This window comes from Nomascus leucogenys, chromosome 4, assembly GCF_006542625.1.
Source record: "Nomascus leucogenys isolate Asia chromosome 4, Asia_NLE_v1, whole genome shotgun sequence".
Taxonomy (NCBI): domain Eukaryota; kingdom Metazoa; phylum Chordata; class Mammalia; order Primates; family Hylobatidae; genus Nomascus; species Nomascus leucogenys.
In genome coordinates this window covers 104,941,582-104,966,244 of record NC_044384.1, presented here as the reverse complement: position 1 = coordinate 104,966,244, position 24,663 = coordinate 104,941,582, and the positions used below count along the sequence as shown (strand labels likewise).

At 58.2% G+C, this 24,663-nt stretch overlaps 1 protein-coding gene across 1 annotated transcript; it reads right to left on the bottom strand.

Annotated features, from left to right (window-relative positions):
- Positions 1–71: 71 nt before the first annotated feature.
- ALS2CL (ALS2 C-terminal like) lies at positions 72–24,620 on the bottom strand. Its single transcript, XM_003256987.3, has 26 exons — positions 24,550–24,620; positions 20,230–20,357; positions 18,986–19,184; positions 18,507–18,572; positions 17,872–18,037; positions 17,198–17,329; positions 16,418–16,537; positions 14,882–14,940; positions 14,675–14,741; positions 14,022–14,218; positions 12,923–12,988; positions 12,395–12,493; positions 12,141–12,302; positions 11,325–11,436; positions 10,105–10,182; positions 9,155–9,285; positions 7,740–7,913; positions 7,533–7,629; positions 7,136–7,293; positions 6,509–6,577; positions 5,457–5,630; positions 4,236–4,278; positions 3,052–3,113; positions 2,796–2,945; positions 2,376–2,472; positions 72–1,953 (listed from the first exon to the last, which is right to left on the bottom strand). The coding sequence occupies exons 2-26, from the start codon at positions 20,330–20,332 to the stop codon at positions 1,873–1,875; spliced, it is 2,862 nt and encodes a 953-aa protein (XP_003257035.2). The 5' UTR covers positions 20,333–20,357; positions 24,550–24,620; the 3' UTR covers positions 72–1,872.
- Positions 24,621–24,663: the final 43 nt, after the last annotated feature.

Below are 24,663 nucleotides of genomic sequence, written 5' to 3'. Positions count from 1 at the left end.
ACCTTCCAGGCTCACGGATCTTCCCACCTCAGCCTCCCGAGTAGCTGGGACCACAGGAACACACCAACACACCCAGCTAATTATTTTATTTTATATTTGTAGAGACAGGGTCTCACTATGTTGCCCAGGCTGGTCTTGAACTCTCAGGTTCCAGCAGTCTTCCTGCCTCAGCCTCCCAAAGTGAGCCACTGTGCCCAGCCAGAGGCTCCAGTTCCACTGGTGTTGGGTGAGGCCTAGTGAGAGGGTGGGCAGAGGGCCTTGTTGAATCTGAACTGCAGTAAGGGCTCACAGATCTCAAAGGAGGCAGGGAAGTGTGCTGGGGTCCCATCAGCATCGCATGAACTCAGGGATGGCTGCATTTGAGGCCAGGGTCAGGCTGTCCTCACTTGTCAGGGGACAAGAGCTGGCTGATGCCGATTGGAAAGGATAGAACCCTAGTGAGCTGCCCCAATCCCAGTAAGCATGAGTCCCTGTGCACCCTGCATATCCTCGATCTTCCTCAGTTCCACCCCCTTCCTGGGAGTGTCCCAGGCTCCTAGCAGAACCAGAGCCCGTGCCCTGCATTTGGGCTGGCACATTTAGTGGAACCAGCCAGAGAAATGCTGTCCCTCCTTCTTGGGGAGGTGGTGGCAAAGAGAGGCACCAAGGCTCTCTCTGCCCACTGCCCACATCATCTCTGGGACTCTGCAGCTGCCCTCTGCCCCAAGTCTACTGCCAGGGACTCAGGTGTGGCTGGGCTTTCCAGAGCCTCCCTCAACCCTCCCCTCACAGGCTGAAGTCAGTACTTCATTTGGGGGAGCCACACCCAGAGCCAGGAGCCTGACTTGCTCAGGGCCTAGGGAATGGGACCGAGAGTGATCCAGCTTCTTCTCCAGAGCTGCACCCTGCACAAATCCACCCTCTCCCTACGCTTTGCCCTGGACCCTTTCAGAACACATCACACTGCCTGTCATCATGCATCTCCTGCAAGGGCAGAGGGAGACCATGCACGTCACCCGGCACAATGTGACGGAAGATAAACTGTGTGGGGAAGAGAAACTGAGGCCCAGCAGGAATAATGCCCCAAGACCCAGTTCCTGCCTCTCTTGGTCCCACACTAGAACCACTGTTTAAATAAAGTCCTCCCCTCCCAAAGGTACTCCTGCTCCCCAACTACAGCAGGGTCCCGGGTCCCGGGTCTGAGAGTTTATTGGTCAGGGCCCAGGCAGACGTCATGTGCCCCTGCTGTCCCCACGCAGGCCCACAGACGTCACAGGCAAATGATTTACAGGCCACTTGGGGCCTGCTGGCAGTGAGGGTTTACCCACCCTCCGCCCCAGCTTGCTCCAGTGCCGCCGTTTACGTCATGGGTAAGTGGCCTGCAGTTCACGGACCTCCAGGCCCATCCTGTTGACTGCATACCCAGCGAGGCTTAGAGCCTGCCAGAGGTCAGTACAGCCCAGCAGACTAAAGTCAGTCTTCCAAAAGGACTCTGGAATTCAGCAAAATGGATGGAAGGTCCTTTACAGCGTACTCACCCCATCATTGTACAGGTGGCAGCACTGAGGCCCAGAGAGGCTCCCAAACTTGGGAGAAAGGCTCAGGCTAAGAGAAGCCAGGGGCTCCTCACCCCCAGCCTGTGAGCTGCTGCAGATTAAGGGGTCATTGGAGATGGGCTAGTGGACAAGGGAAAATCACCGCATCCAGGGCCACACCCGTCACCCCTCACCCTTATCCCAGTCAGGGCAGCAGCAGCATCTTCCTGTGCAAAACAAAATGCTCATCTCCTCCAAGAGCTGCTTCTGAGGGCCTGTCCCGCCCTTTGCCTTGGGTAACGAGGGACAGGCCGGTAGTGCCCTGCTCAGCTCTGCAGTCTGTCCAGGAAAGGCCAAGCTACCAGAGCTCCCTGGAGTGCCAGTGGCCAGGTAAGCGGTGCAGCCTCATGTCTTCTTTCTGGATGTGCTCGTAACAGGACTGGCGGGAGAGAGGCAAGGCTGAGGCCAGTTGACCTGCCTGATCCCAACCACATGCACAGAATCCAGGGCCCAATAGCTGTGTGCACCCACCTCCCAACCCAGAGGAGGCGTGTCTCCAACTCAGCCCTCAGCCACAATCTGCAAGGAAAATGGGGCCCTTCCTCTCCCACTGTGCTTGGGAATGCAGCCTGGAGCAATCATGGCCCCAGGGTCCCCAGGGCTGGGATGCACTGTGGGACCCCTCCCTGGCTCTTTTAATAAAAGCAGGATCAGGGACACTGTGAGGACCCTTCCCAGAGTCACACATGAGCTGTGAATTGGAGCTCCCTCCCACGATGGTGTTATGATGTCTGGGAAGGGAAAAGGTCTGCCCCAGGGGCCAGGGCATTTCCACCTCGGTCCACAGCCCCTGTCCCTCACCTCCAGGGCCGTGAGCAGGAAGTCATACAGGCCTCCTGTGTGGTTGGGGTCCATCATGTCACGGATCAGGTGGATCTCGGCTCCCAGGTGCTGAATTCTGGAGAACACCGCCCCACCAAGAGAGCAAGGGAGACAAGGAGAAGAGGGCTGTCATGGACAGGCAGCTGGGGAAGGAGCCCTGGCCTGGATGGCTGGACACCTGGGGTGTGGTCCTCACTCTGCCTCTAGCACCCCAGCACCCTGGCTGGGACCCTCCCTTTTCTGGGCCTTGGCTTCCCCATCTGTACGGAGAGAAGCTGCATCCATAAACCCTGGGGTTCGGAGGTGTCAGAAGATATCGTGGTGGGGGGTGGGACCCTACCCCTGCCCCTGCCCCTGCCCCTGCCCCTGCCCTGCACCCCCAGCTCCTGTCTGCCTCACCGGGCGCGCGACACCACGTAGATGAGAAGCGGCAGCAGGTCGTCCATGGGCAGCTTGTACTCCTGGCCCAGCACCCGCGACACCGTGTCCTCAATTTCCCCGTATGTCCTCTCCAGCACCTCCAGCTTCTCCCGTGGGTCCACCGTGGTCCTGCAGCAGGGTAGCTGGCTCCAGGTCAAGGCCCTTGGTTCAGTCCCAACCAGGAGCACCCCACACTCTGCTTCCGGACCCCCAACCCACTACGGCTCATACTCACATGATCTTCTGCAGGCACTCGGTGGCTGACAGGAAACACTTGTCCCTGACCAGAGAGTACCTCTGCATGGTGGAGGGAGTGGGCTGGATGAGGCCATGACCCCCCAGCTCTGACATCCCCTCCTTCCCAGGGCCGGGCCTGAGTCCCTGGCCACCCTTCCCTTCACTGCCGGCTTTAGTGCAGCCCCACCCTGAGGGCTGAGTGACCCAGGGCAAATCACAGCTCCACTATGGGCCTCAGTTTGTGCAACCATAAAACGGGGTGAATAGTCTCCAGGAGGTTGGGAGGATCCAAATGGATAAGAAGATAATAATCCTAACAGGCACTGGCCACTGGGTGCTGCCCATTTCTGAGTGCCTATGTCGATGGTTCTCAAACCCAAGGGCTTGGTGAAACACAGGTTCCCGGGCCCACTCCCTGCGTTTCTGACTCCGTAGGTCTGAGGCGGGTCCAAGAATCTGCTTTCCTAACAGGTTCCCAGATGATCCTGATGCTTCCAGCCTGGCAAGCACATTTTGAGAACAGCTGCCTCATGTGCCCACTTTACCCTCACAACAATTTTGAGGTGGTTCTGGCCAAGCACAGTGGCTCACGCCTATAATCCCACCACTTTGGGAGGCCAAGGCGGGTGGATCACCTGAGTTCAGGAGTTTGAGACCAACCTGGCCAACATGGTGAAATCCTGTCTCTACCAAAAATATAAAAATTAGCTGGGCGTGGTGGCACGTGCCTGTAATCCCAGCTACTCGGGAGGCTGAGGGAGGTTAATCGCTTGAACCCGGGAGGCGGAGGTTTTAGGGAGCTGAGATCGCACCACTGCACTCTAACCTGGGCGACAAAGTGAGACTTTTTCTCGAAAAATAAATAAATAAATAAAATAAGAATTTTGAGGTTGTTCTAGTGTTAGCTCCCTTTTACTGATGAGGCAACTGAGGCACGGTGCACGAGCCTCTTGCACACGGTCACACAGCCAGGTAAGAACCTGTGTTTGAGCCTGGTGGTTATAGGCCAACAGCTTACCTCCACCACACTGGGAGGTCAGAATGACGGTGTCTCCTCCCAACCCACCCTGCCCCTCCCCAGCTCCCCTGCAGCCTCCGCCCAGCAATCATGAGGCAAAGGGCTCTTCAAAGCCTGCAGGACCTCTGGGGGCCCCTGGCTTGGGGCTCTGGCCTCCCTCTCACCTGATTGCTCGTCAGCGTGAGGTCCTTGAGGGGCCACAAGTGCCTGAAATTGAAAAAGTGAGACAGGAGGCTCTGCCTCGACAAGGGGCAGAGTCTGAGGTCAGAGGGCAAATTCCCTATGCCACTGTGTCCCCCGGCAGATCTGGGTCCTGGAAAGGGGAAGATCAGCCCAGGTCATGGGGAGGACAGAAGGATTCCTGGAGAAGGCAGAGCTCCAGAAGCTCCAGGGAGGCGAGGGCGGCCCAGGGGCTTGTATGAGCCAGGTCATGGTGACCAGCAGAGAGGGAGGGGTGAGGAGACTGCACTCCATCCAGGAGGCTCTGCTGAGCCAGCACAGGGCTGTGAGCAGGGGGATGCAGCCCTCACGCAGCAGAGCTGGAGGCTGGTGTGAGGAAGCGACACTGAGGCGGTGAGGGAGGTGGGGCACGCTTGGGAAGCACTGGCAGCCAGATCTCTAGGCTGGTGGCTGGTCAGATGCAGGACACAGTCACCAAGATAGAGGAAGAAACAGGGATTTGCAGGGTGGGTGGGAAGCACCATCCCTGTGTAACAAAGGAGACCTGGATGTGGGAGCAGAGACAGTGCCCGTGCCCTCTACTGGGGACAGTGGGGTCACTTGTGGCATCAATGGATAGATGGGACACTGAAGAGAAAGGACATTTTGGAGACTGAGGGTGGAAGGGAGGCCCTGGGGTGTGGTAAACACCTCCCGAGGTGCACCCAGAGCAGTCCTCATTTTCCCCTGAGGGACCTCCTCTCCCCTACGCTCAGCCCAAGTGCTCAGAGCAGGTGATCTTGCCCCAGCCTCAGCAGTGGATATTCAGGCAGGCCTGGTCAATCATGGCAGGCATTCAAGGGTGGGCTCAAGACCCAAGCCGAGCCAGTGAGGGACTTCAGGGGCTCTGAGGGAGCTGTTGGAAGGCAATGCCAGCTCCTGTGGGGACTCTGGGAGTGGAGCTGGGAGGGTATGAACCTTGAGCGGTTGGTGCTTATGGTGTTTGTCACCACAAGGTGGAGCCTGAGAAAGACCAACAGAGAGAAATGGAAGGTGCTTCCCTCTGTCATTCAGTTGAACGCCTAGATCCAGCCATACCTGAATGCCTAAGCTTAGAACTTGGTGGATACATGAACCTATCAACCCCAGCCCCACCTTTTGGCTGAAGACAGTCTGAGTCGAGTTTGAGTCCTGGCTAACACGGCACGGGGGAAGGGAAGGCTTACTTCTGCACATCCAGGAACTCAAGCAGTTGGGTATCAGGAAAGAGGCTCAAGTTGGCGATGCCCTGGCTGTAGAAGCTGTCCTCCCGCTCATGAAGCAGCAGGTAGAGCGTGAAGAGCTCTGAGTAGAAGCTGGGCAGCATGAGGGGCAGCACCAATCCATGCACCTGGAGGTCCCTGATGGGGAGACCGGAACAGGTTGGGATGAGCAAGGTGGGGTCTGGGATTACTACTTGGAGTCTCCTCTCAAAGAGCTCCTAGTTCCACAACAAACAGTGTCCCGGCCTACAGCCTCCTCCTCCCAGAAAACCTTTTCCAAGCCTGTTCTCAGTCATCATTTGCCCAATTCAATTCATAACTTCATTCCCTCCTTTGACTTTGACAACCAAGATGGCAGGTGGGGCAGGAGTTGGATCCCCATTTGACTGAAAGCAAAACCAGGGCCCCAGATGGACCAGCAACTTGCAGCCGAGCTCTCAGCAGCCATTACAGGCTGATTCAGTTCCACCTCCTGGTTTGCTGTGCTAGGACTCTGGGCGGGGAGTTCTCCCTAATGTCTAACCCCATTTCCCTTGCCTCCTGCAATGCAGTGACAGGAAAGCCTCTCTGATCAGGAACACTTTCAGGTCTGGAATCTAAAGGCAAATTGTAAGGTTTGCTCCAGAGACTAGGGGAGACAGATTTCATGACCCACCTAACTCCTGTATAACCTCAGGCTCATCCCTACCAGCCCTCAGTTTCCCCATCTGTGTGCAGGAAGAGGAGGGTGCCTCGGGGAGCTACTCACCTTCTGCATGCGAAAGATGAGATTGGGATCATACATTTAGAACAAAAATGCATTCAATGCATTGTAGCAGTGCCCCCTCCCTGGTTCCTCACAGAACAGAGGTCATGGGTCATTCTAATCCACAAACGATCAATGCACAATGCTTGGTCAATAGAGTGAATGCCCAACACTTCCCCAGAAGCACCTCTTTCCCCAAGGGAGGTCCTAGGAGGAGACGCATGAGGCCTCCCTGGACTCGGCAGGCCCCAAGGAGACCTGCGCCAGTCACCTTGTCTCTGTGTCTTCATCCTCCTCCAGGACCTGGCCCTTGCGCTCTAAGGCAACTCGCAGCAGACCCCTGTGAGTCAATGAGAGAGAAATGGTGTGGCTGCCACTTCCCACAGAACTGGAGCTCCACCACCAGTCAACAAAGGCAAGAGCAGGTGGCCTCTCAGAACTGTAGACATGGCCTGCAGAGTTCATCCTCTCAAACCACAGAAGTTAGAAGGTTGGAGCTCCAGGATGTTAGCCTGAGAATCCAGCAGCAGAAGGAACTATAGCATCTAAGGCTTCTATTTGCAGTGTTTCATGGGGTCACAGCCCAGCCTGGGACTGCAGGTGTGTTCCGAGTCCAGGGCCAAGCTCAGCCTACAGTGGGGTGAGAGTGCCCCTGGGGTCAGAGTCAGCCCAGGGCCTGGTTGGGTCTTGCACTCTAGCTGAGGGCTGCAGCTGGGCCTTTGCTCTCACCTCCCCACCCTCTAACCCGTTTGCTCAGCAGCTGCACACTGACCAAGCCTCTGGTTCGTTGCTGAATCAGACACTTGGCATTCCTCCCAAATGCAAGGCAGAACTGATGCCTGGAAAGGGCACACTAGTGTCACAGGGCAGTAGCTGTCCCGTTTGCCACTGAGCTCACCTGTAGGCAGCCCAGAGTTCCTGGGCATGCTGCTTCACCTCCTCCTGGGCCAGCTCCTGCAGGTGCTTGTTGGCCCCGACACCTGCGTAGGTAGCCTGGAAGGTCAGCATCAGTGTCCGGAGCAGCTTTCCCAGGGGGTGCAGTGAGTTGCTCAGAGCCTGGGCCAGTGCGTAGGCAACAGAGAGAGACTAAGCACCGGGGTCTGGAGCACGGCATGCCCACACCAGCCTCCCAACACTTCTCCCATCTCATACACGGGAACACTGAGGTCCTCCGAGGACAAGGGACCCACAGGCCTGTCCCCTTCAGTCAGCACCCTGCTATGAAAAATGGGAGCCCTTCCCCACCAGGGATAGTGAGAATGTCACCCCCTTGGCCACCCCGGCAGGGCTCTCACCTTCCTGAGGTACAGCTGCAGGGCCTTGGGCTCCCGGTGCTGCAGCAGCTCCTCCAGGATGTCTTCTATACTGCCCACACTGTCCTCGGGGTGGGTCCTGGGCACCACGCACAGCGTCCCTCACCCACACCTGGGCCCAGCCCCCTCCCCCTAGGAAGCCCTCCCTGGCCCACCCTGACCTGTGCATGCACACACAGCCGGCCTCACCTCTCACAGCACAGGTAATCCTGAGACCTACGCAGCTCCCTGGAGCTCTGCACGTCGAAGCCCAGCAGGGCCTCCTGCAGGTCCCTGGGGCAGCCAGCACACACAAAGTCCCGGAAGGGGCTGTAGACTCCCTGCCAGCGGCTTTCCACGGGGAAGGCACCCACACCCAGCTGCCTGCGATGGGGATGGAGGGTGGGTGATGGGGCAGGGAGAGATGGAGCTGAGGTAGGCAGGACCCTGCCCAGGCCCTTGGAGGGGTGAGGGTACCAGCCTGGCCCAGGATCAAGCCCCAAGAAGGGTGGATGGATTGAACCATGCAGAGGGGGCTGACCTCCACGGCTCCAGGAGGAAGAGCAGCAGAGAAAGGGACAGAGAATCTACCCTGCGATGAGAAGACAGACAGAAGCATATGGAATCCTGGAAAGGTGGAGACAGAAAGGTGGGCAGATCTGGAGGCCAAGCCAGAGAGTGGGTCTTGGCCCAAGAGAGACCAGTGCCCAAAGTCTGGGATTCCCCTCCAAGACATACCCCTCTGGCCTCCCTTACAGCTGGTTCCTTCCTGCAGTTGATCCCACCTTGGCCAACAGGCTGGGGGCCTGGCTGCGCGTGTCTAACGGAGCCCTGCACTCCAGTGTCATGCTCGTAGGCTACAGGCAGCCCACACCCACATCCAGGCTGGGGCCCGCCCCTAGGGATTGCTGTCCACTCCCAGCTCCTGCTGTCAGGGAGAAGCAGCATGCAGAGACAGCAGGCCAAGTAGTCAACGGTACTCCCTCCCTACATCTGAAATGCTGCCTGGGACCACTTCCCATTAGAACTGCCACCCACACAGATTCCTTCCTCTGTGCAATACTGAGTCTTCCTCAACAGACACAACAAGAGCAACTGTTTTCCAAGGAGGAACTCTGTCCCTACAGGAAAAGAAGTCTATCCTCCCCTGAAATACTCCTTGATAATGACTGTGATTCCACTTAGCCAGTTTCCTTCTTTACCTTGACTGCCAGGAAACTCAGAGCCAGGCTTAACGATCAGTTGTAAATGCTGTAGGACATGTCTGCCTATCCCTTTGTTTTAAGGTTAACACATGCTCTTATTTTCTATTTTTTTTTTCCTGTATGTTTGGTTTGTAAACCGTATTGTATCCTTTTGAGACAAAAAAAAAAAAAAAAAAAGCAGGACCTAAGCAAAGCCTACAAATAATATTTCTCTCCAGTTTTGTGGTGTACCTCATTATATCCACACAACCCCTGATTCCAAGAGTCTCTGACTGGAGTTGTACACCCTGGACTCTCTGAACTCTCTAGAGTCCTAAGAGGTGGGTGCAAAAGGGCCCCTCTGATGAGACCTGAGTCCTTGGGGTGGAAACACAGACACGGCTCCAGATAGGCCCAGAGCCAGAGGGGCCAGGCACTCACCTCTTGCAGGTGCTGCTCGGGTCTGGTGGCAGGGCAGCCGTGTCCAGCACACCCTGTGTGTGCAGTCCTCTCCCCGCCCCACTGCCGAACGAGCCCTCCAGGGTGAAGCCATTGGGGAAGGTGACCTTGCCCTGGGAGCCAGGAGAAGGAGCAGGGATGTCTGTCTGCCCAGTTACCCTTCCAGCCAATCGTGACAGGCCACATGCCTGTCCATCAGTGTCAGAGAGGCTAAGTACTGATGAGTGAGCTTCCTGCCATCTATTCAAGCTGCTCCATGCTGAGGGGTTCATAATCCTCTACGCCTGCCAGAGCCCCCCACCAACAGCTGTGCCCACGTCTCAGGGGCTCGCTCGCCTCTGAGGTAGGAAGAGGAGAGAGATGGAGAAGGGACTCACAGGCAAGAGTGGGGAGACCACCACTGAGGGGCTGGGGTGGGGGTAAGCCCAGGGACAGGCAATGCCGGAGGAGGGCGGTGTCTTGCCATATGCGGCTGTCCCATTCATAGCAACCCGGTCTCCACCCCTTTGCTCCAGTCATTATGAAACCAAAACAGCCCCTACATTTCCAAAGGCCCCAGCGGGGACACATTGCCTTTTCCTGGGTTAGCTCAGGGAGGCACACACTGAAGGCCAGTGCCTCCAGGGACAGCTGCTCGAGGCACTGGTACTGGTGGAGGGCGTGTATTCTGAACTAGGAGGGTACGGAGGGACACAGCCAAGAGACAACCGGTACCCTCCAGATAGCAGGCAAGGCCACTGGTCCCCTCTCACCTCACTCCAGAATCAATCGCAACTCTGTGGCAGGGTGGAGTCGCTGTGCCCACTCCTTGGCTCCAAGGGAGGTGGGACAGGCCCTCCCCTACCTGCCCCCAGCCCTGAGTCTAAGTGGGGAGATTACAGACACCAACCAAGGCCTTGGCAGGGTGTGGAGGGGGCCTCGGTGGTCCTCACCTTCCCCATGAGGGTCAGGTCCCTGGTGAAGGTGCCCTCATACAGGGAGTCGTCTTCAGAGAGGAGGATGCCTGGGCCCTTGGGGAGAGGAAGCCAGGGAGGGTAGAAAGGGCGGGTGAGGAAGGGCCGGGAAACTCTGGGTGGAGAGAGATGGCCAAAGAAGGGAGGTGTGCCCTGGCGCATGGGGAGAGGGGCCCTGAGCCTCGTCACGCCCCACAGGACTGTACATAATTGGGACTCTAGCCTTTGGCCTGCTGAGCACCTGCCCCAAGGACTCCATCCCTGGATTTCCCCAAATGACACCCTCTGCCCTGGCTCGTCACCCCAGCAGCTTCTTCAGGAAGCCCTTGGGAGCTCAAGAATTGTGGGGCTTTCTCTGAAACATCCCTGCTTCCCTGCTTGTCACTGGCCCTGGGAATGGCAGAGCTGACCAGGCTCCCTTGCCCCATGGGCTGCTAGGAAGCTCAGAGCTGAAAGGGATACAATTAGTGTTCAACTTATTTCCACATCTATTTGGTGTACTTATTCTTCCCCTTGTCTTCCTCTTTCCTCGAAGGCCTCCTTCAATCCTTTCGAGAATGAAGTAGAGCATAAACAAAACAACAGACCATAATAACAAGAACAGCCATCAGGCCAGAGCCCCACATTCCCCAGGCACCTGGAAGGGTATGGGTGAGGCAAACGTGGGAGTCCCAGGCTCGGCGGCCAGGCTCAGCAGACCAGGGTGTGAGTGTCAGCTCTGCCACTCAGTGAAGGTGACATGGAGCGGGTCCTCTGATCCCTCTGAACCTCTCATTTGTCATTCACTAGGGACACACTGGGGATAATAATGACATCAACCTGCAGGGCTCTTGGGAGGATCCCACAAGATCAGGGTGGGAGCTTAGCCCAGAGCCAGGTGTCAAGTTAGGACTCTATGAATGTCAGCTAATGCATCATCATGAGTAAGTGCTCCATTCTTGCTAGTTTATTGAGTCTATGGTAAGTATTCTTAACCTGAGTTGCTGATGGGGAAACCAAGGTCAGGCAGAGCAGGGATTGGCCAGGGCCAGGGGAGATGGGTGGTAGAGCTGGCTTCCTGCCCAGGTTCTGGCTTCCTCCAGCACCCAGGAACACAGCCCCCTTTCCCATCCCTCCCTGAAAGGCCTCAGCTCAGCCTCAGGGCCCCCAGCAGAAGTGGGGTGCAAAGAGAGGGATAGCCCAGGACACACTCCACTCACCACCGTCTTGTCCGCCTGGAAGGTGCCCTGGTAGCAGACGCCTGCCTGGGTGACCATGACCCCTGGGCCGTGGCGCTGACCAGCCTGCCACATGCCAATGTAGCGCTCACCTCTGGAGGGAGAGGAATGTGGCCAGAGTTGGATCAGACTCATTCAAATGTACCTCCTGGGCACTCTGCTGGCACAGGGCGGCAGGGAGTGCAGATAAGGGGCAGTGACATCACCTGAATCCACTCAACGGACACAGTGTCAGAGAGGTCAGGACCCCCAAGAGGAACAGAGAGTGGAGAAGGGAGGGAGATAGCCCGGGAAAGGCATCTGGGAGGCTTCTCTGTGGAGGTGGCAGGAAGGACAGGTGGAATAGGAGTGGGTGCAAAGCCATTCAGGTAGGAGCATGTGATGGATACGTGGGGACTTCAGTGGTCCAGAAAGGCTGGAGGGGTGCACAGGAGACACAGCTGGGGTGAGGTCAGAGAAGCAGGCGAGGCCGTGATTGCCAGGCCAAGGATCCAGGGCTTTATCACACAGCCCAGAGAGCCAGCAAGGGCTGCAGTTTTTAGACGTGATAGCGCAGGGGGTCAGAAATGCCTCTCCAACACCATGAGGAGGGGTGAGGGGCGGGGGTGACCCTGCAGTCAGCGTGACGAGGATTCCCTCAGCCTGAGCCTCCGCAGCAACCGAGGGACTGGAGGGGAAGTGAGGGGCTTAAGAGAGACACACTGGGGGACAAACAGGAGCCCGTGTCCTGCAACAATCTGGTCTGTGAGGGCCCTGTCCACCCCTCCGTCCTGGGAGTGGTGGCTGCAGGGCGCTCACCTGTCACCATCCTCCTCAATGCCATAGCCGCTCCTCTGGCCCCTCTCCCAGTGGCCTGTGTACCTGAAGGGCTGGGGGGCCTGCGGACCACTCTCAAGGACCCCAAACCCGTGCCGCAGGCCCTCCTGGAAGTAGCCCTTGTACACCTCGTCGGTGCTGTACCTGGGGAGGGCCATCAACAATGAACTCTGCCTCATGGAGCTCCGCCCAGAGGATGGGCCCAGCCCACAAGCCTCCCAGCCAGGGTCACTTACTCACAGATGCCGTAGCCACACATGCTGCCTTCTCGCCAGTGGCACTTGTAACAGTCGAACTTGTCCTCAGAGGCCTGGGGCAGCAGGCGGATGCCGAAGCTGAGGGCAAGGTTGCGGGGATGGGGATCAGCCCTGACCTGAGACGTCCATCACACCTACTCCATGCCACCCAGGAGTATCCCTGCCCGCAAGGAGCCTTCCGGACAATAAGGAGATTCTCAGAGGCCCTCAGCCTTCCTATTCTTCAATGGGCCCCTCTCAGGACCCCTCCCTCCAGCCTGGCCCCCGTGCAACCTGGAGCACCTTTTGGCCTGTACCACTCCCTCCGTGACCTCGAGCTGAGACGGGCCCCCTATTCAGGTCCCCGGTTCCCCTTTGGTACAGTGCGGGGGGCTGGACCAAATTGTCTCTAAGTTCCTGCTTGAGGTTTGGGAATTCAGGATGGGGCCGGGCTGGCGACCACAGCAGGGGAGGAAAGCACTCTGCGCCCATCACACACCTCCCAGCAGCAGCCCCAGCCAGCCTTACCCATGCTCCAGGCCCTGGCAGAAATTCCCCACATGATTCCGCCCATCCGGCCACTTCAGGGTTCCCCTGGAACACAGTAGAGGTTCACGAGCCTCATGCCCACCCACCCCTCAGCAACCTCAGCCACCTACTTTCTCAGACGCCCTCCCTTCCTCTTCCCCTGGACTGGGCTCCCTGCACCCACCCAGCCCTCTTGCCTGAGCTCCAAACATCCCCTGCAGAAAGCCCCTTTAGCCCTTTTCTACTCCTGGCCGAACTGTACCAGCAGCCTCATGGGGCACACTCACCACATCCCATAGGGAAAGCCCTGGAGACATCTAGGTTCCCTTTTTCCCTTGACCAACAGGAAGCTCAGAGCTAAGCATCAAGCTCAAGTTTAATGCTAGTCAGTGGGGTTTCTACCATCCTCCTCCCCACTTCTGTGTTTTTTCTGTCCTTTTGTTCATAAGTCTTCTCGAGCCCTTTCTGAAAGGAGGCGGGGTATTAGAAACTAGCGGAGGTGCTTGAGAGTGTAGCCTTGTGAGTCCCTTCTGCTCTCTGGGTCTGTTTTCCCAGCTGTGGCATGGGGTGGGGCCACATGGTCTATAAAGGCTTGCCCGTCTGCGGGGTCACACAGACCTGTGATTGAAGCTGGCTTACCCTATCACTTGCCCTGAGACCTTGGGCAGGTCATACCCATCATTAGGCCTCAGTGTCTGTACCTATGAAATGGGTAAATGCACTCCATACAGAGCGTCTTTATGAGGACCAACGGAGATAGAATGTGTGCAAGCCATTTCACCACCGCCAGACAAAAAGGTACAGATGCGAGAATTATTCTCCCACCTTCCTAAGAATGGAATGGCACCTGCAGGCTCTAAGTCCAGCGCGTGGTTGCTGCCCCTTGTCCTCTACTGTCACCATCAAGACTTTATTTGGCACAGACTGTCTCTGGGCCAGGCCCAGTCCAAGAGGACTTAAGAGGGACTCTGAGAATTGACTGTCCACAGAGAGTAACCGCTCCTGGTACATGTCCTGGGACAATTAGGTTTGTGTGCTGCTCTCTGCCCCCAGACCCCCAAGGAGTCCCACCTTGCCACCCAGAGCTCCAGCCACTCACTTGCCGTGGGGCCGGCCCCTGCACCACTCGCCCTCGTAGGTGGCCTGGCAGAGCCGGCCCTCTGCCTGGAAGGTATACTCTGCGCAGCGGCAGGCAGGAGGCTGGGAGGGCTCCAGGCCAGCCCCCAGCACGGGGAAGTCCTTCTTCCCACACAGGGCCTGGCAAACAGCCTGGGTCACCTTCCACTGCCAGACTGCCTGGTGGGAGGGGGAACATGGGGAAGGGGATCACTGCTGCTGGAGGCTTTCCCTCCAAGAAGGCTTCTGGGGCAGCTCCAGGTACCACCCCTTCCACCCTCCACCCCCTACTCCGTTTTGTCACCTGGGGGACCCTTCAACTGCTTCTTGCTACTCTCTGGGGCCCTCCACCCAACCTGAGATCCTCCTCTGCAGTTTCAGGGCCTGCCCAGAGGGGCCAAACAAGACCTCAGGGCAGGGATCAACACAGGACCCAATTCTGTCTTTAGAAAGTAAAATACCCTGTTCTTTTTGGCATTCTAATGCCTGACCCCGATTTACTCTGACCAGGTCCCCAGAGGCCTGCCAGACACTCGCCGGCACTCCTGTGGAGCCCTGCAGGGTTGCATACTTCTGCCCTCTTCCTACCCTGTCCTCTGACCCCACTCCCGCAGTTCACAGCTCGCCCACACTCACCTGGCCCTGGGAGTCCTTGGCACAAAAGGAGAACTCTTCTTCAGGCGTGAGGAGGTGAAACATGCACCTAGACAGACGGAGGTGACGAGTAGGCCCCAGCTCTGTCCAGGAGGGTGGAGGGGCCCAAGCCAGAGTCCCAGGGTGTGGGCAGGTGTCATGGGGGTAAAGGGAAGAAGGCCTGGGCTGTCAGCCGAGGGGGTTGCTCACCCATCCTGCCCAGGATCCACCCACACCAGCTTCAGATCAAAGGTGTGGACGTTGTGGCCCTGGAAGAGGATGGACACAGGCGTCATCCAGAGCCCAGGCCAGATGCTCACCTACCCTCTGGCCCAGGCTTGCCCTAAGCTCAACCTTGCGTGGCCACCGAGGCTATTCTGCCCAGCATGTCCAGGACGGAGTCCCCCTCCCCTCTGGCTTGCTCCCCACCTCAGGGACAGCTCCTCCATGTCCTGTCTACCCCAGGGCTTGGCCAGGAACTCATAACCAGCCTCTAGCCCCCTGTGGCCACCAGAGTGGTCTGGAAATGAAGCTGGGACCTGGTCAACCCCTGCTGGAAACCTCTCTATGGCTCCTACTGCCTGGAGGTTGGGATACTGCTGAGCCTAACATTTAAGACCTCACAGACCACTACGCCATCACGGCCACTCCACAATCACACCTTCATGAGCTTGCCCCAACCTCTCCTCACTGTGAACCTTTGCTCGTGCTATTCCTTCTACCTGGAATGCCATCCTGCTCTGAGAGCCAGAAATAAAGCCCCTTCCTATGGGAAGATTTTGTGTAGCAACTTCCTGCCCAGCCCAGTCAGGCCAATCACTGCTCCATACCAGAACGGGGAGGAGGTGGGAGACCCAGGCCTGAGGGGTGAGGAGGGGCTTGCCAGCCGCAGGCCATGGACAAGAGATGGCCCACGGGACACAACAGCATGTGCAAAGGTCCAGCGGCGGGAGAGGGCTAGCACAGGGAAGGGACAGTAGCTCATCAGTGTACCTGGAGTGCAGTGTGAAGTTGGGAGTGGAGGGGAATTCAAACTAAATCAGAACCAATCCCAAAATCAGGCTTCAGGGGACACAGGTCTAGGCTGGGCAGCAGCTTCCTGCCGGGCCCCTGCCACCTGTCTGCAAGGGGGCTCCAGGCCAACCTTCTAAGGGGTAGAGAAGACAGTGCTGTGCACCTCACCAGGACAAGGTGATTTCAGGGGGGAAGGACCACAGTTGGTGACTGGCCATGTAACAACTCCCAGCCTCAGGCCTGGCTCCCTTCTGACTTCCACAGTGCTGAAAGCCCAGGCACGGCTCCTGTGGGGTACTTTTCTCTAGAAGCCTTCTCATCCAGTCCTCCTTAGTCACCCCTCAGTCACCCATAACTTTCTGTCTGGGGTTCCTCTCTCATTTGAATACAATGGGAACTAAGAGTTGTCTGGTGTTTACTGTAGAACAAACTCACTCACAATGACCCCCACATACCAGATGGGAAAACGAAGGTGAAGACATGTAACCAAGGACACCAGCTGGGAAGGGCTGAAGCCGGGACAAGCCTTGGACAGCCTTTCCCCTCAGCCCATGCTCCTCTGGGGACAGCTCCAGTGGACCGCCCCTCCCCAACGCAATGCCTTTCTGTCCATGACCATCCCTCCAAGCCCACTTTCTCAGTCCCAGCAGCATGCCCCTTTACTGCTCCTTTTCCAACCAGACCCCGGAACCCTACTGTGGCCCCAAGACCTCGGGTCAGCCCCACCCCAACCTGCAGCAGGACGAGGGCATCATCAAAGAGTAGCACACGCTCAGCCCGAAGCGGTGCGACTGTCACGGGTACGTCCTGGCTGTCCTGAAGGAGTCTGTGAGCAGGGGTGCAGAGCACATCCTGGTGGGACAAAGAGGACAGTACAAGGCTTAGGCACCTCTGTCCTGCAAGCTGCCAGCCACTCTGCCACCTCCCCCTGTACCCCAGACACCTCCCAGAGGCCCCCTCCAGAGACCTGGAGTGGACCCTGGGTCAGTGATGGGCAGAAATGCACTGATATACATTTCTGGCTCTCTTGAAGCTTCAGTGTCTCCTCCCACACCTCTGTGCCATGGCCCCAGCTATGCCCCTATCAGTCCTCTCCCAGTACTCGGCCACCCGTGCCTCCCTTCCGCAATTCTCGTTCCTCTACCTAGTCTCCTAATTCTCCACACCAGGTCCAAACCTCAGGGCACAGGGGACTCTCCTCCCTGCAGGGGCAGTCCACGCCATGGGGGGCAGTGACACAAGGGTGTGATCAGCAACATCCCCAGGGGAGAGGATCGGTTCTGCTGATTGCCTCTTCCCTAGGCCAGGTCAGGGCCTGGCCCAGGACGTGCTCAGCAGACAGATAAGAATGGCTGGACAGAGGGACCTTACGGCCACCTGCTTCAGCCATCACTCCCCCTTCATATAAGGAAACTGAGGCCTGGAGAATACAGCAAGCAGCTTAAGCCCCCCAACAGCTCCATGCCCAACGTGGAACTCCCTCCCTAACTGCCCCTCAGGCCCCCAACTCACCCTCGGCCGGCCTCTCAAGGTGTGCCAGAGGGCCTGTGTGGCCGCAGCCTGGTCCAACGCCTGCTTCATGAAGGACTGCAGGTTCCCAAAGAGGGTGACTGCGTTCACCACCAGCTCCCGGGTTGGGTGACGCTGAAGGGGGACAGGGCAGCCAGTGAGAGGAGAGCTTATTGGAATCTTCCCTAGCCCAGTCCTGGTCCCGGCTGGTGGAGAGGCCTGAATCTAGGCCAGACTTTGCCCTTTTCTACCTGACAGCTCCTCTTCTGCTGGTGGGGCAGGAGGTGGAATATGAAGGTGCTTCCCCAGCTTGGCCCTGGGCCCACGTGTCCCAGTCCCAGGACGTGATTCTATCCCTGCTCTCTGGGTCTCTGCTGGCTCTACCAGGGCAGGGCCACATGCCTCAGACACCGCAGGGAAGGGCAGTGCTGTCACCCACGAAGATTCCCTAGGATGGAACCGTGTCTTCGGACCCCCTCCTCAGGGCTGGACCATGTCCCCCATGTCCCTTGGAAACCCCAGAACAGGCCTGTGACTCCCTCAACCCCCTCCCACCCCTCGGCATGGCTGAGTCCTTCTTGTACTAGGGTTCCTGAGTATAGGCTGAGCCCCCTGAGTCTGGGCCCTATCCCTCCCTTCCCTCGGCTTCCCCACATGCTGCTGCCCCTGGTACCCACCTCCCCAATGGTGTCCCCGAGGCTCAGCAGGAGGAGCACGTACTGTTGCACATGATGGGCGAGTGGCTGGTGGAGGGCCTGGCCCAGCGATGCGCCCACCGAGCCCTCTGAGCTCACACCTGACAGCAGCTGCCTCAGTGCCTTCCGCTGGCCCCGCCAGTACTCTCTGCGTGTAGAGAGGGCCACATACCACCTTCACCCCTTTCTCCATTCCTGCACCCACACCGCCACCTCCCTGCCCCAGCTAATCCCCCCAGATCCCAGGGCCAGCCCCAGGCCGAAAACCTCTACCCTATCAGATCAACACGGTACCTGAGTTACCCTCACAGGTTTAGGAGCAATATCTCAGAGTGTGAAGGGACTGCTGATCACAACCATCCACCCTGAAGGGATTCCCCACCTTCCCCGCCCCAAGGCCAGCCCAGCTAGAGTGGGTCTGGATTCTGTTCCTGGCCTCACTGGACCTTCCCTCTTTCTCTTCCAGTGTGGATCAGTGCAGACTTGTAGAGCCAGGGGTCCTCCAGGATGAGTTGTGGGCTGTGACACCCGCTGCTCCGGGGAGGGGACTTCTCCAACCCCACCCTCACTCAGGCACTCCCCCCCGTCAGGGGCCAGTGCACCAGCCCTGTGCTCACCTTCTCCTCTTTGCTGCCTTCTGGAAGGCCTGCACCACCATGCAGCTTGTGTAGGACTCGATGTACCTGCAGGCAGCACAGGGGACACCCTGCAAACCCAGTCCTCAGCCCCAGACCTAAGCCCCTGGTCCCTGGGATCCCCAGATCCCACCCACTAATCAGCTGCAGCCCTGAGGGCCCAGACAGTGGCCTGGCTCTGGGCACTGGAGACCTCAACTCCTGGGCCAACAAGACAATGCTGACATACAGTCTCTTTTCCCTGGGAGGCCCCAAGCCTCAGGTCTGGAGTGTCTGAGCCTGCTGTCAGGCGAACACCCAAGCCCAGGTGACGCTGACCCCAGGTGAGCACCAACCATGGACCGAGCCCAAACCTTTGCCTGAAACCTGACCCATGTGAGCCCCAACCCCACGTGAACCTTAATGCCAGGTGTCACTCTGACACCAGGGCTGAGCCCCAGCCCCACCTCCAGTGGTCTTACTCTATGTGGGCCTGCAGTACACGGTCAGCACCTCTCAGCAGCAGCAGGGACTCCAGACCGGTGGAGTCCGGGTGACGCAGCCTTTCCTGCAGTGAGTGCAGACTTTCCTCTGTCACCTCCCAGAGTTGCTGGGAGCTCTTGTGCAGCTGTTGCAAGAGCCGCAGGCACTCTCTGCCCCAGGGATCCGAGGGCTCTGGGGCTGGGGCAGGAACACAATCACACTGTGAGTGGAGGACATGGGCTCTATCTCCCAGGGAACATGCAGAGGCCCCAGGTGTTCATACCAGGGCCACCAGCACCGGCCAGCCCTGGAGCTGCGGCAGGGTCTGCATCCCTGGGATCCGCAGGACAGAATTGGTGAACCCTGGAGCTGAGCGGGGGAAGGGCAGGCTGGAGCAGCGGGCAGCATCCTCGAGGAGGAAATAGGAGTACACACCCACCTCCTCACTAAACAGGGACAACCCTGACAGCCTCAGGGAACTAAGTACATACACGAATTCCCCCCTGGCTCTGGGCTTCCTCATCCTGGACTCCTCAGATCCAGAATGTGGAGTCCACAGGGTCACACAGTCCTCTGCCATTTCACAGATGCACAGAGGCACCTGTCCAAGGCCTCACAAGTGAGACTTAAACTGGAAGTAAAACCTAGGCATCCTGTTCCAGTCAGTCTTGCTCCCCTCCCGGCACCATTAGGTGTCCTAGGTGGGAGCAAGATGAAAATTCAAGCAAAGGGCAGTCTCCAGTCTTTCACCCTGGGAAAGGAGGAATTCCATCTCTTTGCACAGCCTGGTCTGGGCTACAGGTAGGTTCATGGCCTGACCCCTCAGGGTTCCTTTAAGAAAGGAGCAGTCGGTCCTGGCCCAGTGGCTCATGCCTATAATCCCAGCACTTTGAGAGGCCAAGGCGGGCGGATCACTTGAGGTCAGGACCCTGAGACCAGCCTGGCCAACATGGTGAAACCCCTATCTCTACTAAAAATATGAAAATTAGCCAGGCGTGGTGGCAGGCACCTGTAATCCCAGCTACTCAGAAGGCTGAGGCACAAGAATCACTTGAACCTGAGAGGCGGAGGTTGCAGTGAGCCAAGATCGCACCACCTGCATCAGAAGATGCTGATACCAGGTGTCACCACTCCTATTTGAGGTTGAGAAAGCTGTGGCTCAGCGAGTCCAACAAGATAGGACTCCTGTCCCTGGGATCATTCCTCGGTGCCCTTCCCTCCCCACTAAAAAGCCTAGACTCACCGGCTGGGAGCAGGGGCTGGAGGACAAGGCTGTTGACACGGGCTAGGGTGGCCGAGAAGACCTCCTCCAGCCGCAGCAGAGCTGCCTCCTCAGGGTTGCACATGGCCGGGTGCCGGACTCAGGGCCTCCTAGGTAGGCACAGGTTACAGCTAGATAGCACAGGAAGGAGCAAGGCCAGTCCCATCCTCTCAGGCAGGGTGCCCAGAAGCAAGGTCCATGACCACCCACATCAGAACTGAGCAGTGAGCCCAGATCACCTCAAAGGGGAGTTCCTGGACTGGGCACTGACCCCTGCCCTGCTCCCTGCCTGGGCCCAGCTGAGGGGTCCTTGAAGGAGAGAGAGAGCTCAGAGCTGCCAAGGGAAGCAACCCTTTCTTCCCCAAAGGGTGGATGTTCTTTAAGCCCAGTTTGGCCTGCTCATTCCTCTGCTCAAATATCCACCATGGATCCCAAGTGCCCAGGATAGTCTTAATGGTGCCCTGGTCTTAGCCCCCTTTCCATCAAGTCTCCCCTCAGGGATTCTGCAGTCTCTATAAACAGGGCCATGCTGTCAGAGGATCCCAGCTTTGTCCTCTAGCCCATGGTTCGGGACTCCCTGTCACCCAACAGGGCTGCGTAAGCAAGGAGAGTTTTGGAGGTATGGGGGAGTCTGGAGGCCTCCTGCTAGAGCCGCGAAGGATGGGCAAGAAATGAAAAGGAAGAGAGGACCCAGCAGGCAAGTGGGGGAACCCTGAGAGTAAAGGCTCATAGGTGTGAGAGCCCAGCCTCTGAGGGCAGCCCACTAAGCAGCACCCCAAAGGACCACAGCTTCACTGTGCCTCAGTCAGCCATGGACAGCCATGGGGGACTTTAGAGCAAGGTAATGATGGGATCCAAAGTCACATTTGGGGAAATAAACGTATGACAGTTGCAGAGGAGATGGTGCCAGGCAGTGAGAGAGAGTTCAATGTGGATGGGAGCCTGGACCCTCCATGGTCCCCCAACCAGACAGAGGGATCACTGATCACAACCATCCACCCTGAAGGGGTGCCTGCTGGATGGGTGGGGGCCCTTCGGGTGGGCAGGTGGGCTTGAGCCTTGAGATTTCCTGCCCTGGAGTGATTCCCAATCAGGCAGGAATCACCTAGGAATGTGGCGTCCTGCCTAAAGGGAAGGGCGAAGAGAGGCCTGGGCTCAAACCCACCCCAACAGCCAGTCTACAGCCTCTGCTCCAACAAAGCCCTCCCCCACTAGACCCTGGTACTCTCACTTGGCAACGCTCATCTGCCCAAATGACCTGATCAGGTATCTGGGGCGGAGAGTTAGAGGGTCTTTTAGCCCAAGACCTGCAGAATGTCTCTCTCCTTGTCTCTGACATGCTGAGGCTTTGGAGTTAGCCAACCTGTGTGGGGCAGGAGATATAATCAGGGCGGCCAATGATGGGCAGGTGACACAGGCAGACCCAAAAGGGTGAATGGGAAGGGGTCTCAGCCCTCCCCTCTCCACCCCGCCCCGAGAGTGCCATGGGGGCATCCCAGGCCCTTGGCAGAGCCTACAACTCCCAGGGAATTGGCTCTGGAATGGAGTGGGGCGGGTCCCTCAGAGCTCTGTTCAAAGGCCCGGGCCAGGCATTCCTGCCCCACCTTTCCTGCTACTGCTGCTTCGGGAGGGTGAGGCTGCAGAGGGAGAGGCAGGAAGGGGAAGCCACCGGACACCCAGCTGCAGCTTCTGTGCTGCAACTTCTTCTCCCTCTGTGGGCCCCTGAGACAGACCCAGGCCCCCAGGACACAGGGGGCTCCAGGTCAGCTCAGGCAGACCAGGAAAGCCCAGCCAAGGGAATAGGGGTGCAGCCAGGCCCACCTAACTCTCACCCATGTCTCCTGAAACTGCTGGAATGGAAAGGCCCTTTGGGGGTGACCTTTCCACCCTCAGCTGGCAGTCAGCTGGGGTCTAAGCTAAGAGGTGAGGATATCCAAGGCTGGTTGGGGAAGTGGAAGAAAGGGTAAGGCTAGGATGGGAGATGCAGACTAGGAACCAGATCAGTGCAAGTTGAAAAGATACTGCAGTAAATAACTCGCTGCTAGGAAGACTTGAACGCCAACATCCCTACACTCTCCGGGAGGCCAGCACCACGACCCCAGCCGACACCATACATTGGCAAGGAGCTCTCTGACCTTGGAGATCGCCTCTCCTCCTCAGGCTTCCTGTCCCTCGTCCCCACTGCCCAGTCTCAGCTGCTCCCCCAGGAGCAGCCCTCACCTGGCTGCTCAGCCCTAGACATGCCTCAACTTATCCACAGCCTTCATCCTCTCTGTACCTCAGCCACCCCTCTACGAAATGGGGGTTCAACCAGATCATAGCATTTTTTTCTTTTTATTTGTATTTCTATTTTTTTTTTGTTTTGTTTTGTTCGTTTTTTTTAGAGATGGGATCTCACTATGTTGACGAGGCTGGTCTCGAACTCCTAGCCTCAAGTGATCATCCTATCTTGGCCTCCCAAAGTGCTGGGATTACAGGTGTGAGCCACTGCACCCAGCCAAAGCAGATCACAGCTTTTCAAACTACTTAAGTCTCTCCTCAAAAGGACAAACAGGTGGAAGGGGGCTTCTCTGGGTGTGGGGATCTGGTCTTTAGACTCCCCACCCCACAAAGCAGCCTACGACCACTGGGGTGAGTCCTCCAGACTCAAGTTGGCAAATGTTAATCTGGGAGTCTTCCACATCTGTGGCCCCAAAGGGATCTATAACCCTGGGAAACTGAGTCACACCACCCAGAGGAACGGGCAGAAGTTAAGCATGGCTGGTGAGGCAGTGGGTTGGGGGAAGGCTGCAGTGGAAGCTGGGATTCTGGTTAGGTGACCCTGAGGGGCCCAGCTCCCAGGCTAGGGAGCCTGGGGCTTCATCCTGGAAGTGATGAGGAGAGTGTAAGTGCAGGGGTGAGGCAGCGTGAATGTGCATGAGTGTGCACGTTTGCAGGGCAGGAGGAGGAGGTGCTGAACCTTAATATGAGGAGGATCCTGCAGGAGTACCCCCCTCCCCAAGCCCTGTCCCATCCCTAACTTTCCCCCATCCAGTCAAGGGCATGGCTTCCTCACCCTCTCCCTCCCTCCAGTTCAAAGGTTCCTTAGTGGCAGGCTGTGCCTAATGTACAGATGGGGAAACTGAGGCCCAGGAACAATGGGAGGATCCAGAGACCCTATCTGTAGAACTTGTGCAGGGCTCAGACCCAGACTTCTGGCTCCAGCCCACCAGGTTCACCTAGCTAGATGGCTCAGAGAGGGTGGGCAACTCACCTGAGGCACACAGCAAGATCCTGGCAGGGCCCTGCCTCATAGCTGTCCTCAGGCAGCCCTGATGCTCACCACGGGGTGGAGTGGGGTGGGGCAGGGTGAGGACAGAACTGGCCAGTCACGGCGTGCCCAGGTGAGTCAGCGGCTGCCCCTGTGGTGCTCTAACCAGTAGCCAGACCTGGTCTCTCCTCTGCATTCCTGGCCTCTGTCCACGCTAGGTCCCTCCCGGGCAGGGTCACTGGGGCCTCCCCTGTCCTCTCCCAGGCCTGGCTCCTCAGGCCCCTGACACACCTTGTCATGACACTCACTCACTCTGGTATTTCCTGGTCTGAACAGGCAGGGAAGTTCTACTTGCTGTGGAGGCTTTTTCATGGGCTGCCGTGGAAGCCCCTTCGTTATCCGGTGCCCAGTGGGGGAGAGTAGAGAGACTAGACGCACTGCCCAAGGGAGGGGGCGCTGAACTGTCACACCTGATCCCTCAGTCTCATGCTCGCCTCTCCCAGCTGCACCCTTCCTCGGCCCCTCCATGGCTCCAAGCCTCTTGTCCTAGACAAGCACCCCTCCCTGCTGTCGCGTATGTCCCAGCTTCCCTTCCTTTCCCTGCCCAGGCACACACTCAGTCGCTGGAGTTTCCCAGACCCGAACTCCTGTTCCGGCCGCCAGGCATTTGCCATGCCGCTCCCATGCGAAAAGGCCACCTCCTGGAATGCCGGGTCGGGCCCTTCCGCCCTAACCAGCCGGCGTCACCTCCTCCTGGCAGTCTCTCCTGCTAGCTGGGGGCCCGTGGCCCTGGCACCACGGCTCAGGTCAGGCCCGGGGCGCTGCCCGGAACCCGAGCCGGCTAGCAGCCAGGCAGGGAGGACGACGCTGTGAGCCCCGCGGGGACCGGGGGGGTCTTACGAGGGACTCGGACGGCCGGGGGATGACTCCCGCGGGGACCAAGGAGCTGGGCGGGGACCGCGGCAGCCGAGGAGGCGGGAGCCCACCTGGACTGGCTAAGCGTGGAGCGCAGACACCCGCCCGCAGACGCGCGCCCTTCGTCGCGCCCTTACCTGAGCGCTGTGGTTGCCCCGCGCCGGGAGTGCCCGCACGGCTCCTCGCTCGCACCCCCACCCTGCCCCCTGCCAGCCCCGCCCCCTTCGCCCCGCCCCGCCCCGCCCCGCCTC

Bases quoted from the DNA above. Each gene is read 5' to 3' on its own strand.
- ALS2CL (XM_003256987.3), bottom strand. From the start codon at position 20,332: ATGTGCAACCCTGAGGAGGCAGCTCTGCTGCGGCTGGAGGAGGTCTTC. The intron at 17,330-17,871 runs GTGGGTACCAGG...GTCCCCCTTCAG, and splicing joins TCGGGGACACCATTGGGGAG to CGTCACCCAACCCGGGAGCT. The intron at 12,989-14,021 runs GTGAGTGGCTGG...ACTGTGTTCCAG, and splicing joins AGGGGCCGGCCCCACGGCAA to GGGAACCCTGAAGTGGCCGG.